This window comes from Nannospalax galili, unplaced genomic scaffold (assembly GCF_000622305.1).
Source record: "Nannospalax galili isolate Female #2095 unplaced genomic scaffold, S.galili_v1.0 scaffold388, whole genome shotgun sequence".
Taxonomy (NCBI): domain Eukaryota; kingdom Metazoa; phylum Chordata; class Mammalia; order Rodentia; family Spalacidae; genus Nannospalax; species Nannospalax galili.
In genome coordinates this window covers 5,202,495-5,217,450 of record NW_008360304.1, presented here as the reverse complement: position 1 = coordinate 5,217,450, position 14,956 = coordinate 5,202,495, and the positions used below count along the sequence as shown (strand labels likewise).

The window sequence follows — 14,956 nt, the reverse complement described above, 5'->3', positions numbered from 1 at the left end:
CATACAAAATGCATTTCTACAAATTGGCGTGATTCCCTGGTGGTAGCAGAGTGTTAACAGTTTGCTTTTCCATCAATTACATGGCTAGTTTTGTGACAAAAATTCTTAAGCTAATAGTGTAAAAGCATTGAGGTTTCCTTTTGTTTTGTTTTGTTTTTTAAAGTCAGGTGAAGGTCACTTCTGAAAGACCACATACAATTCTTCTTGGCTTGGTCTCCCTTGGACTCTCTCACCAAGATCCTTCTGATATGTGTTTATGTTGGCTTTTGTGATACATACTTCTTTTTAAAAACTTGTGCAGTCTTTTTAACATCTTCTTCTTAAAGTGAGCATGCCCTCTTTATTTTTTTTAATTTTCTTTTTGATTTATTTTATTTTATATTTAAAAATTTTACGTGAGTGTTTAAATGCACTCGTGTCATTCATTGCCTGCAGAGGACAGAATAGGGTGTCAAATTCCCTGGAACTGGAGTTACAGATGGTTGTTAGCTGCTGTGTGGGTGCTGGGATTCGAACCCAGGTCTTCGGCAAAAACAACCAGTGCTCTTGACTGCTGAGCTATCTCTCCAGTCCCAAGCATACCTACTTTAATAAATTGCAAGTTCATTCAGATATTTTAAATCGTTATCATTTTTGCATTGTAAGGATAAGGTAACAATTAGCATTTACTAACAAAAGTGTGTTGATCTACAACATGTGCATTTCTCAAGATTTCCTTTATTGTGATAAAAAGAGAATTTTACATCCCAAAGTTACTTCTGATTACTTAATTAAGCCAGTAGAAAATGAGTGTAGTTTAAAACAGTGTTAGAATTCTCTTTTGCTAAAAAGTTTAAGCATTGAGGGGATGAAGAGATGGCTCAGTGGTTAGGAACACTGCCTGTTCTTGAAGAAGACCTGGGTTCGAATCCCAGCACCCACATGGCAGCTAACAACTGTCTGTAACTCCAGTTCCAGGGGATCCGACAGCCTCTTCTGTCCTCTGCAGGCATTGCACAACATGGGTGCATTTACCTACATGCAGGCAATACACACATACACATAAAAATAATAAATAAAAGATTTTTTTAAAAGATTAATTTATGTGTTAGAAAGTAAAATCAGCAAATAATGCATAACAGACACTCATGATTCTTTGTGCTTTTGCTGTGTATTTGTGGTGTTTTAACTCTGAATATAGAGTGATTTGATTTCACTGAACTTGGAATAATTATTCTTTTAGACATAGTAGCTTAGGGCTAATGGAAAACTCAAAAGGAATTAATTTGAATATTCTAATAGGGCAATGGAATTTGTAATCTGATAATCCTCAGTAATTGCAGAAGTGTGAAGCATTGATGTTTGTTTTTAAATTTTATTTTTTCCTAGGTATTGTCTTCTCTAAATAATTAAGAGCTCCATGCTTTATCTTATGCTAAATATATACAGAAATGTTCTAGAGAATGAGACGGTTTTAGAAATACTGCTTGTACATTTCCAAGTCTAAAACATCCCCAGACATGTATACTATTATCTCTTCCTTCCTCTCCTCTTTCAGCTAATTAGGTGTAATTACCCACAGGCTTTTCTTTTTGTGATGAAATTTATAACCTTTTTAAGGTTTGACAAGGTTCAGTGGCTCTTGGGGAATAGAATTTTGCCCTGTTTTTACAATATGGATTGTACAGTGGAGAATCACCATTTTCTCCCTGATGTGCTAGATTTTCTGCCTATTATTTTATGAGGAAGGCAAATAACTGACAGAAGTGTAGAATAGTATTAAGATAATCTGACCTTCACATATGCCCTTCAAAATGTGAAAGGGATGTTGGATGCTGTACTTATTAGTTACCTTTAAATGTCTTGTAGATGGAAACATTTGGTTCCTATCATTATGGGAAGCTTTCTTCTATGTGTTAAGTAACTGCTTTCTCTACCAGTAAGTAATCAAATAGAGTTGTTTGATAAGGCCATTATGGTAGGTATTGTGTTGGCATGAGTTACCTTGGATTTTAAAGGGAAGCCCCATAAAACTTGTCAATCATGAAACAATTCTTGATCTGCAAATAGTCTGACTGGGACCCCCATAAACCCCAACCATAAAGTGATCTCTGCTCTGCAAACAGGCCCTGTTCTGCAGAAAAGCCCTTTTGAGACCCTCATCGAAAACAACTCTTTCCACTCCTATTCCTAACATTTTGGTGCTAAAACTTGGGAGAGAGCTGTCAGTTTAAAACTCCCATTCCTAATAGATGTAGGCCTCCAGTGTGCCTCAAAGCCACTGTTAACCTGGGCACAGTTGACACAGGGCAAGGTGTATGAAGTTCCCCCTAAACATGGAATGAGACTGAGTTTCACCCCAGGAGTATTCATGCTGTGAGTGTATTGCCTTAATATATAGGTAACCTTTTTGCTTCCATTTCCCCACTCATTAAGAGCAAGATTTTCCTTACTAATTATGCCCTTGAAACTTCTGAAAATTGTTAAATTCACATTGAAACTCTGTGATTTCCATGAGTTATAAAAAGATTTTTCCCAAGCAATCACTTACAAGACTTATAAAAACTTAGTTTACAGTTTCATAACACAAATCCTCTCCACACATAGAAAAAAAATATATCTCATGAATTCTTCCCCACAATCCTACCCCCACCTGAGACTGCATCATTGCTGTGCGGTGCCTGGACTGGAGTGTGGTGGGCTGAGCCTGGATTCCAGGTATGTGAGAGCTCTTGTAAAATAGAATGGAATGGGCCTGCTGATTCACAACTTAGTTAAGGCAAAGAAAGATCCTAGCTTTCATTGGAAAAAATTGCTTTTGGACTCCATGACTGATCAGATGCTGCCTCCTAATTCTGCTTTACTTTCTTGGATATTTTTGTCTCTATAAATGTACTGGTAGAGGTTTTTGTTTTTGTTTTAGATAGTAGTAAAATTTTCCTTAAACTTCTGTGTGGCTTTTCTGGAGACCAGGAAAAGAGCAGCAGCTTGAGTGACGCTGCTGACCATGTCCCCAACCTGTCTCAACCCAACCCAGGCAGCTGAAGGAAAGTGCAGTGTGCCAGCCACCCCGTGCACACTATGAACTGCAGCTCATCTCTTGTTGTAGTGATGATAACTATGTCATCTCTATGATGTGGCATCCATTGAGCAGCCATGTAACAGACAGATCACCTGAGGGATTTTAAGTGACATGGAGTTCCTGGACAGGGATCACTGAGTGCCATAGCCCTGGTCTAACAGGGATTCCAGTTGAGTGTGGATTTAAGGAACGTGGATTGATGGGTTAGTGATGAGTTTGTCTCATTCAAAGGGAAATGAAAAATGGATTTTTGGAGCAAGGCCTTGGTAACTTTTAAGGTGAAGGGGAGGAGGATTTGCAGGCTCATACATCCCTACCTTATGCCTGCTACTCTGCCAGGTACCAGGAGGATGGAGAGACTAGGACATGGTCCCCTCATGTAGCATTTCCTGCTTTTAAAAGGGAAAGTGATGGTCAGATGAGCAAGTGAAGTATAGCTTTACACTGACTATTGGGCACACAAAGGGGGAAATGTCTGTCCCTTGGATATCTGTCAGAGCAGGAGTTGTGGAAGGTCCTTGGGAAATTTCAAAGAGGAGGTTGAGGCTTGAGTTAAGTCATAAAAATGAGTAGGAGGACGAGAGGACGGTACCAGGCTGGCATACCAGGCAGGGAAAGAACCTGGATGAGTCTGGGGACTGTGAAATGACCTGGCCAGCTTGAACCCCACATAGTAATCATGTGACTTGGGTATAGGATACAAGGGAGAACATTCAGAGGATGACCCTGGAGAAACTGACAGACTCGCAGAGGCAGGGCCTTGCAGAAAGCATTTAAGATGCTGTACAACACAATGAAATTTGCACTCAGGAAGCTCTCTCTGTGAAGGATGGACCTGAGGAGGTGATGAGGATTGGAGGCAATCAGAGACCATTATGGCATACCTCTGAGAGATAGCATGGTCCAGACCGAAGGAAGTTCTAGGGCTTGGGGAGAGCAAAGCCCAGCTCCTGAGGCCAAAAGGAATAGTGGGCTTAGGAAGAAATGGGGATAGAATTAGAAGTGCCATGTCTTTATGTGGCAAGAACTATTTCCAGTCAAGGATTAGTGTAGTACTGGCCTTCCAGAGTGAAGATGACAAATCCTTATATACCACAGACTTGCTCACATAAGATGCGTGCAGTGGTCAGCCACAGAGTTCAGCCATGTGGTAGGAAGTTCATTTGAAATAAATTTTGCTCTCAGTCGTTGTGACAGGATCTTGTGTGAGAGCCTGGTAAGATGGGAGGCCGTGGAACCTTCTCTTCAGAGATGCTGTAAGCTGCTGGCTTAATAGAGGCTGATAATTCCTTTCTCAGGTCATCTGGCACCTGCTACCCTGGGGCCACAAAGCATCATTTTTCTGATCGGTAAATGTTTACTAGTAATACAGGTTTGTTGCAAGAAGTAAATAAGGTTCAAGCACCTGAGAAATGAAAGGGACAGAAGCAGTTACCACATGCATGCTAGTATGTCCTTTTTCTCCTCAGAGGGTATTTAAAACCAAACTCCTTTTCTTCACTCTCAAGGCTTATTGGCTGGGCACCTGAAAAATAGTATAAAACCACCACTCTTGTGTATGGCTGTCCATATATTTAAGTTCTTCGATGAGAATTCACATGAAATGCTTGGAAAGGGGCTTTTATAATCTGTCTTTCTCCTCCCTCCACCCACCAGGATGTCAGTTGCAACGAGATCACGGCTTTGCCCCAGCAGATAGGCCAGCTGAAGTCTCTTCGAGAACTGAATGTCAGAAGAAATTACCTTAAAGTTTTACCACCAGGTAACAGGGGAGGGAAAGATGAAGAAAAATGGGACATGTTACTTTTTTTGTCCCGTGTGTGTGTGTGTGTGTGTGTGTGTGTGTGTGTGTGTGTGTGCACGCGCGCGCGCATATGTGCTTAAAACTCACAGTCAACTATCAGAACAGTGATGTTCAAGTTCTAGTTTGAATCAAGGCTACAACAACAGAATCCCCTCCCTTACAGTGCTCTGGGGAGCAGGACATACATTGGTCTGCTAAGGATGCTATGAAAAAGCCACAGAGAACGTGTCTTAAAGGACAGAAACACATCTCCCCGCTGTTCTGGAGACTGAGAGTCTGAGATCAAGGTGTCGGTTGGGTTGCCCCTGCTGAGGCCTCTCTGTGGCTCTGATGGCCATCTTCTTCCTGTGTCTCCTCAGCATCCTACCTCTGTGTGTTTGTGTCCTAATCTTTTCTTATTGTGGCACCAAAGATTTAGGCTATCCCAGTGACCTCAGTTTAACTTATTTACCCCTTTAAAGGCCTTGTCTTTAAATGTCACCAAATTCTAATAAACTAGAGTTAGGGTATCCGTGTCTGAATTTCATGATTAGAAATACAAGCCAATCCATGACAAGGGTGGTATAAATTCTTTTTGGACAGGTGTCAGTTCTGGAACATGAAGCCAATGATCTGGGGGACATGCTTGACACTGCAGATCTTATCTGTCAAGATCTCTGGCTCTGAGAATCTGGGAGAGTTGGTTAGGAATGCACTTTCTACAGTCTTCTAGAAGAGGGTGATGCTAGTGTCAAGCGGCCCTTGTACCAACATCCCTCTTGTCACTGGTGGTCTTGGTGAATTTTACCAGCTAGAGCTCTAAAGCTTTCTGTATGAAGACTTGGCTCTACAGTCCCTTGATAGCAATGTCTCCATTCAGCCCTAATGTGAGCCCCTTCAGTGTGTCATCTTAAATGAGCATGAAGTTTCAAGCACAATGACATGTTTATTTAGAAGTTTAAGTGCTTAAGGGGCTGGGGAGATGGCTCAGTGAATAAATGACTTACTACACAAACATGAAGACATGAGTCTGGATCCCCAACACCTACATAAAAGCTGGGTTGGATCTGGTGGTATGTTTCTCTAACCCCAGCACTGAGTAGGTGGGGATAGGCCATACCCTGGAGCTTGCTGGCCAGCCATCCTAGTCAAATCAGTGAGCTGCAGGTTAGTGAGAGACCATCTCAAAAAGTAAAACAATGGGGTGAGCAATAGAGGAAAGCACCCAATGTCAACCTCTGGCTTCCACATGCACACGCATACATGTGCATATGCACAGTATGCACACACACAACAAACATGCACGCACACATATAAAACCCATATATATTACGTGCTTGAAAGTAGCTTTGTTGGTGGTAGAGGATTAGGAATGAGTGGATGAGACGCAGAACACCGGGTGCTTCTCTGAAACCCATCCCGATTTCCAAATATTGCATTGATTTCCACAGATTTTGTTTAAGGGCTTGAGCATTCCTGATGTCAAACATACACTTACAAACTCATCTCAAGTCAAAGCACGCACTTGAAAGCAGTCAGCATCTGGTTTGTCTGGTGTTTATTAGTGTAGCAGTTTGAGAGCTGCCTGATTCGTGTCATCCTGTTCCTGCTTCATCATTTAAGCTATGAATACAGAGCTCCTGAAGCTGTGTGAGAAATCTTTGTAAAACCCGCTGTGCTTGACGGTGGACGGCTCAGGTCGTTCGTTCCCTGCCGTCTTTCCCCTTTCTCACACTAGCTTTCATTTTCAGGAAGCAGAATTAGAAGCTGTCTCAGTGTAAAATTTGTTACTTTATTGTTTGAGATGAGCTCTTATAAAAATAGTTCCTTTTTAAATTGGTGATTGTGTCTTTTTTTTAACGTTTGAAACCATTTTCCTTAGTTTCAATAACTACAAATTTTAATTCATAGCAAATTTTCACATGTACAACCTGAAGAAACCCATTCAAATTTAAGCGCCTGTGATAATCATTGTGGAAATGTCATAAGTAATTGAACTCCCTTTTCCAGAAGGGAAACCAGCAGCATCGTTTTGTGGCAGCATGGAGAAGCATGGGGCTGTGGTCCTCTTAGTCTCCTGCCTTAAAAGCATTCCTTTCCCTATAAAGATCAGTTACAACCTGCTCTACCTTCTGTAATTATGTTTTCTCAACTTCCATATTTTAAAATATGCTAAAGTTAAAGCTTTTAGTTTACTGCAGAGTCCATTTAGAAAATTATATTCCTGATTATCAGGTTTCTTTTCGCTTCACTCCAGAGAACTCTGTTGACAAAAGAGCATCGATGCCATCAGGCAGCCCATTAAGGGTTTTCCATATTTACTTACATGCTTGTCCTCCTGGCGTACCCCTCCTCATAGGCTTTTAATTTGAGGAGGAACAAAAGAGAAGTTTGCAGCCCAATTACCCATATCATATTTGTGCACTTTTACTGCTACTGGTGCAATGAGGAGGACTTGTGTCCTTTCTAGGACCAGAATGAGCAGGGGACTAACGCGGCCAGCCAGCCGCCCTTTTCTCGTCCTGGCTCTTCTCCCTTCCTCTCCCATTTGCTTTCCTCTTCCGTTTTTTCCTGATTCTCTACTTCTTCCTCTTTCCTTTCCCTTCCTTCCCTTTCTTTTCCTTTACCTGTCCTGCTTCTTTTTATCTTTTCTGGGTCAGCCTTACAGGATTATCATTTTCTCCCATGAGTTACTGTTGTGAAATTGTCCAGCCGTCATTTTCCTAAATGACTGTGGAAATCATGTTCCATGTTAGAATCAATGAGGAAATCCTCATTGTAAAAACACTCCTTAGTTTACTTACCTGTAACTTATCACTTTCCCTGAATTTAGTCCTCTAGTCTTCCTTCAAAGTCTTCATTGTAATTGGCAAAGAATAGCAGAATATTGGCACCCCCTTGAATTTCGGCTGCTGAGCCAGCCTAACCTGTGGATCATCCTCTGCTGTGAACCCACTCATTCTTAGCTCTTTCAGAAACTGTGACATGAAAGGGGGATTCTACATTCCCTTTCCTTTAGTCTCATGCTTCCAACTCAGCTACACTAATCTGGTCCCCTAACACCTGCCTTAGCCCACAGCTCCTTCATTGTACCATAGCCTGAGGCGAATGACTGTCCCCACTGGGACATAAACTGCTGAGGGCAGTTTGAAAATAAAGATTCCGTAACATTTTTTTAAATGCACTTCCCGAGTTTCTCCTCCAGAGTCTTCCTACCATGGACCTCACTTTGGGACCTGGGAGTTGGGTGTTATGCCTCCTAGAATTTGTTTCATTGTTCTTTTCTGTAAGACTGAGAACTACATTAAAAGAAGGAAAGTCCCTGACACTCCTAGGCCTTGAATTCTGAGAAGAGGCTGTACTGGTTCCAGGGAGAATCTGTTGGTGGAACTGAAGTAAAATCAAAGGAAAGCCTCAGTTGTGTAGGGGCGAGGAGAAACTGTCAGTTCTTCCTCGAGGCCAGTGCCTTCTGTCCTCTCCTTAGCTAGCACCTGGCCTAAACTCATAAGCCCAGGAGTATTTTAAATGGCCACATTTTAGCCTACAGTTCTTATAACAAAAAAGAGGGACCCCACTGTGAAGTGACCCTGGTGTAGCCTCCACACGGCCATCTCAGTGATCTCCCGGCATCACATCTCCCGGCGTCACCCTCGATTCTGGCACAGCTCGGCCTTACTTGGCTCTATGGAATATATTTGACTTCGTTTCTAGCAGCTGCCAATGTTGGTTTGAATGCTTGAAATTGCTGAGTGTTTACTATGCCACTGGGTGGGGATTTCAAGCTAAATATAATGTTCCCTCTTGTTAACTGAGTTACAGCTGATTTTAAAAGCAATGGAATAAAGCCTCATCAAATCAGAATTATAGGGCCCTTTGGAAAATCCTAAATTAGATAACATTTTTTAAAAAAAAAGAAACCTTTGAAAGAAATTAGGAACATATTTACTGTAACTGTTTCTGGGGCTGAGCCAGCCCAGCAACAGAGAATAGATAGGGATATTTGGTAATTAGCATATCATTCATGTGTTAGCAAGTGCTACTTAAAAATGGAAGCTCAAACACAAACATGTTCTGTGTTATGTGGCTTAGGTCCTTTCCTGGAAGCAGAAAAGCTTTTAAAAAGATTTATTTTTGTTATTTTTAATTATGTGTATCTCTGTATGTATATCACATGAGGGCAAGTGTCCATGGAAGCTAGAGGTGTTGGATCCCTCTGCAGTTGGAGTTATAGGCAGTTGTGAGACATTTTACATTGGTGATAGGGATCGAGTTCAAGTCCTCTGCAGGAGCAGTATTCTTTCTTAACCACTGAGCCATCTCTCCACCCCCCCAACATTTTAGGCAATAGACATTATAAATGTGAAGCATTCCCAGCTCTTACCAGAACCACAACAATTTGAAATGACTGAGCACCTGGAGAAAGAGTCCCCCCATGCAGGGAAATAGTATAAATGCACACCATGTATTCCTAATGTATAGCTGGCCATTGATTTTGCTAAACAGAGCTTTTTTATAAACAGAAAATGAAATTTTGAATGTTTACCCATTTGGTCATGCTGTTCTCTGAGAATCTTTGTTCCCTTTTCTTATAGAACTAGTAGATCTTCCCTTGGTAAAGTTTGACTTTTCCTGCAACAAAGTGCTGGTGATTCCTATTTGCTTTAGAGAGATGAAGCAGCTTCAAGTGTTACTGCTGGAGAACAACCCTCTGCAGTCTCCTCCGGCACAGGTGAGGCCTGGCTGCAGGGTGAAGGCTGGCCAAAGGGTGACATGAAACTCGATGAGTACAATATGAGGTGTATGTGCTTCTGTGTGTGAATATAAAATATTTTAAAGTTTATTTTCTTTTCAAATGACTTAATGACTTCTCATATCCATTATTATCTTTCAAATTCTTAATTATTCTCTGTGGGCATGAAAATAATTGTTCTTTTGTCATCTTTTTTCTAGTTGGAATGTTACCAGTCCAGTTGTTGGGGGTTTTTTATACTTTCTACAATATTTACACTTAAATATGTTTTTGCCAGAACTTAGTAGTTTAAAAAAATTAGCATGACTGGGTGTGGTGGCATACGCGTTTAATCCCAGTACTCAGGAGGATCTCTGTGAGGCCAGCTGGTCTACATAGCAAGTTCCAGGCCAACTGGGGCTAATTCTCAAAATTCTTATGTATTTTATGTCCATTTTTAGGGGGTCACTTACCATGAAATTATGAAAACTAAACTATGGATGCCTTCCAGGAACTAACATTCTGTTTTGTCATTGAGAAATAAATATGTATTACTGATTTCTCCATAGATTTGCACAAAAGGCAAAGTGCACATTTTTAAGTATCTGAGCATACAAGCATGCCAGATTAAGACAGCTGACTCCCTTTATCTCCATGCCATGGAGAGGCCTCACTTACACCAGCATGTGGACCAACATGTGGAGGACAGGTAAGTTGAGTTGACCTTCCTTCACGCAGAGACCTTGCTTAGAATGTGTTTAGGCCACAGCTGTCCAGATAACTAACTTCAAAATTTGTATGCTTGCGTGCTGGAGAGCCGGCTCAGGAGTCAAGAGCACTGGCTGCTCCTATAGAGGACCCCAATTCAGTTCCTAGCACACACATGGCTGTTAACCACAGTATGTCACTCAAGTTCCAGGGTATCTGACGCCCCCTTCTGGCCTGCGTGGGCATTACATGACACAGGTGCACTTGCATACAAGTAGGCAAAACACTCATAAAATAACAATAAAGTCTAAAAATAATTCTTGAAAATCTGTCTGCTTCATTTGTGCAATTCAAATTTATAACTTAGAGTTTGAGAAACTAATGGTATTTTTAAAAGTGATGCTGGAGAGACTCTCCAATCTCCAATCTAATCCACCCTCTCCTGGTCAATAATCAGTCTTTCCTAAGAATATGTATGGATGTTATGAATGCAATTTATCATGTAAACATACATTTTTAAACTTGTCAATTAGCACAACTGTGTCAAGCTTCATAATTGTAAAACTTGTTAATTTTTAAGTTACTAAATTGTTGTCATTAAGCTGGGCATTGTAGCGCATACCTGTAATCCCAGCATTTTGGAGTCTGAGGTAAAAGAATCATGAACTAGGTCAGCCTGGGCTGTCTAGCAAGACCTTGCCTCAGAACAGTTTTTCTTGATTTTAATAACTGTATCAAGCCCAAACATTTTAAGAGCTACAGTTTTCAGTGTGACTGCCAAACATTATGAAGAAGACCTGCAGGCTTCATTTAAAAAGTGCAGCTTGGATAATTTTTCACCACTTCTTCTTTCAAGGGGAAGTATTAGAACCGTTTTGTGCATCCTTGGGCCATTTGTGGCATAAGACAAGTCATGGCATCCAGAGAACAAATTCCCATAGTGAACATACTTAAAGAAGCACAGGTCCTTCTCCAGAATTTATGGTAGAAATTTTTTCCTTTGCTTTTTGATCAACAGAATGACAAAATTTCAGACTATCCTAATGGCATTTTAAAAATAATGCTTTGAATATGTATCAGTTGGTTTGTGTTTATGTAACCAGATTTAGTTAATGGGAGAAAGTTTTCAAAATTATTGAAAATAATGTTTTATTACTTATGAGTTAAAACAGTTTTATATCATACTTGCTTATATATATGTGTGTGTCAATAAATGAAATAAGAAAATTGATAACTATTTCAAAAAAGAGCTTGGTCTCTAGGAGAAGGAATCTCTAAATACAGAGAATTTATGATGCTCTGCCTTTAGCAGATATAAGTGTGTGGTTTTCACTATGCCTGTCTTAATGTTCTTTAGTACTGGGATGATATGTTGTTGTATAATAATAGTAATACTAATAACATTCTATATAGCATGGTCATTGCAATATAAGTTGATGTATCTTGGTTTGAACTTTGTGATTTTAATTTTTTCCTAAATGAATTCAATTTTGGCAACCTCTATCCCAGCAAGAAGGATTCTGATTCAGGAGTTGGAAGCGACAATGGGGATAAGCGGTTATCAGCCACTGAGGTAACACTGCTGTTTTCTTTCTGTATTCTGGGTCCATCTGTCTGTCTTCACTAAGCTTCTTTCTGGAAAAGACCACTTACATATTTGCATCTGACTCTTTGATTGAGTTTGTGAAAGCAGTTTGAAATCCCCTAAGGGGAGAGACAATATTAGCTGCTCTTATTCTGTATCTTTAATAGTTTGGAAGTAACTGAAGATTAGAGTCCCTGTCTTCTTCCTCTCCCACCGCTGCATTATCTGGGATATTCTTCAGTATTTAATGAATAGTATGAAATGGCTAAGTTGTGTACAAGTAGCCATGAAGCACGTTTATAAATATCCCTATCTCCCCCCACCTTTTGTTTCTTTTTGAGACAGGGTCTCCATGTAGCCCCAGCTGCCCTGGAACTCACGCTTCCGTCTCATAGAGATCTGTCTGCCTCTGCTTCTTCAGTGCTGGGATTAAGGGCCTCTGTCACCACACCTGGCTTAAATATGCCTATCTTTAACAGTAGCTTTAAAAAAGTTGTTATACCATTCATAAATATTAAGGAATCAAGTGTGCATTGCTTCAGAACTCAATGTGCAGGAGTTGGTTCTTCTACCATGTGGGTTCTGGGAATTTAACTCAGGCAGTTCATCAGGCTTGGTGGCAAGCATCTTCCTGTGCTGAGCCATCTCACTGGCCCCTACCTATAGTTTTTATAGCAATATTTGGGGTTTTTTTGAACAAAGTTGTGTTCTGTTCAGAATATTGGACAGATTTCTTTGTAAGCTGAGTGGCCTCACCTTAGAGCTTCCTCTGGTGGTTATAGATCACCTCGTTCATTTCACACCATTATTGCCTCACATTTAGTCCATTGGATCCCACAGAGTTGTAAAGTGGGGCTTCCTGACCCAGAGAACTTCAAAGGCTGGGTGTGGTATGGAATGTATTACCAGATATTCTTCATTTTGAGGGAATGTGTACATTTTTCTAAATTTTGAACATTATAATAGATTAGTTACTTCATAGAAAGAAATCACATTTTGCTTGTTTGCGGTTTTAAGGAAAAATATTTTTCCAGTTCACCTCTGGTCTTTGAGCTTTAGTAAACAGCTAAGATGCTTGATTTATTTCCATATAATGTGCTATAAAGTACTGTATTTAAAAAAAAACACTAAAATTTGAGGACAGAGGAGATGGCTCAGTCTAGTAAAATGCTTGCTATACAAGTATGAGGCCGCGCATTCAATAGTCAATCCCTAGTATCTATGTAAAAAAGTCAGGAGTAGTGGTGTGTGTCTGCAATCCCTGCACTAGGGAGGCAGAGGCAGGAGGATCTCTGCAGCTTGCTGGCCATTTAGCCAAATCAGCTAACTACAGGTTCAGTGAGGACCCTGTCTCAAAAAATAAGGTAGAAAGTGATGAGGGAGAGTTTGACAATGACCTCTGTCCTCTATGGACACACACACACACACACACACACACACACACACACACACATATGCAGGAGCACTCTCCCACATACAAAAAATTAAAATTTAAAAATTAAAACAAATTAATATTTTGAAAGGAAGAAGAATTCGTAGGCGGACAGAAGAAGGCAGCCAGTATCATGAAAGAAAGGACCCACATGAAGCCACATTAACAGCTGGGGGTGGAATACACTAAACATACATGGCTTTCTAAGTGTATTTTAATTTATCCCCTTGGACTTTATGAAAACTCTTCAGTCCCCTCAAATGGATCATTGTTGCAGAAACTACTCACCCTGAGCTTATTTTCTATTAAATTAAAACAGACTCTGCTTTATCCTTTATCTCTCTTCTAAGGCTAATTAAGTTCATTAATAAAACATTACACAAAGAACTTCATTATCTTTCTCTTGCTTACTGTACATAGGGCAGTAATAGCATTCTGAAAGGGGCCCAAGGATTTATTTTCTTCTTTTTAATTAAATAGTATCTTTGGAATTTGCTAAATTGTAAAGATGGGAAGTGGGTGGAAGGAAAGGGGAACAATGGAAATGATTATATTCACCAGAGTAAGGTGCATGGGCCTTTTCTTTGGCCTTTTCTTGTCCTACACGCTGACCTCATTACCTAAGAGCAGCTCTAAGATTCTTGTGTTTAGAGTGATGAGCCTCTGAATTTCCTAGGTGGTGTTCTGTTTGTAATGCTTTTGGTCAAGGTCACTCCCCACTTAGACCTCATTGTGGGGTTCAGTGGTGACTCCAGTACTCTGATGGTTGCCACTGGTTGATTTAACATTGGTCATGAAGAAAATAAAAGCATATTTTTCGGTTAGATAATTAAACAAGAACATGTGAGGTCTGTGAACATTTGTTCGTTGAGTAAAATTCACACCTGCCTTCTGCCATTTTCTGATCAATCTGTGCACATGTCCAAAAGGAAACCGAGACAATCCTGGAAGGGCATAGCCTCAAGCATGTAGAAGCCAGCCACTCACCTGAATGTGCTCTGGGGAGACCCTGCTCCTCATCACCTGGGAAGTGTGTCACTACATAGCAACACTAAAATGGAAAAGGGAAAGTAAATGAGGCTCCATGTTTTACTTGTGCCAGCATCATAGATTTTCTGAATAAATTTCCTCAGCTAGTGTGGGAAAGGAAACCTCAGAACTGACCTCATTACTCATTACTACATGGAAACTTTGTTCTCAAAGCCACACAGACCATGGGCTCCTTATAACTAATACAATTATTTACCACTTTTTTTTACCATTCACCCTCAGAATGAGCAACTAAATCTTAACATCACAAACAAAATATACTCTTCCTTTTTTTTTTTTTGAGACAGGGTCTCTCTGTAGCCCCAGCTGTCCTGGAACTCACTATGTAGACCAGGCTGGCCTCAAACTCACAGAAATCCACCTGCCTCTGCCTCCTGAGTGCTGGGATTAAAGGTGTGTGCCACCACACCTGGCAAACAAACAAAATATACTCTTATGGGGAATGGAGAGGTGGTTCAGTGTTAAACAGCACTGGTTGCTCTTGCAGAGGACCCAGATTCAATTCCCAGCACCTACATCGTGGCTAACAGCTGTCTATAGCTCCAGTTCCAGCAGATCTGATGCCCTCTTTTGACCTCTGTGGGCATGGTATGACACAGGTGCATTTA

General features: G+C 40.6%; 1 protein-coding gene across 1 annotated transcript in view; it reads left to right on the top strand.

The window, feature by feature from the left end:
* The window catches only part of Lrch1 (leucine rich repeats and calponin homology domain containing 1), a 206,013-nt gene that overhangs the window by 128,891 nt on the left and 62,166 nt on the right, over positions 1 to 14,956 (top strand). The window contains exons 4-7 of the mRNA XM_029559249.1: positions 4,718 to 4,823; positions 9,437 to 9,573; positions 10,143 to 10,282; positions 11,791 to 11,854. Of these exons, the coding sequence (XP_029415109.1) occupies positions 4,718 to 4,823; positions 9,437 to 9,573; positions 10,143 to 10,282; positions 11,791 to 11,854 (447 nt within the window). The remainder of the gene's footprint in view (positions 1 to 4,717; positions 4,824 to 9,436; positions 9,574 to 10,142; positions 10,283 to 11,790; positions 11,855 to 14,956) is intronic.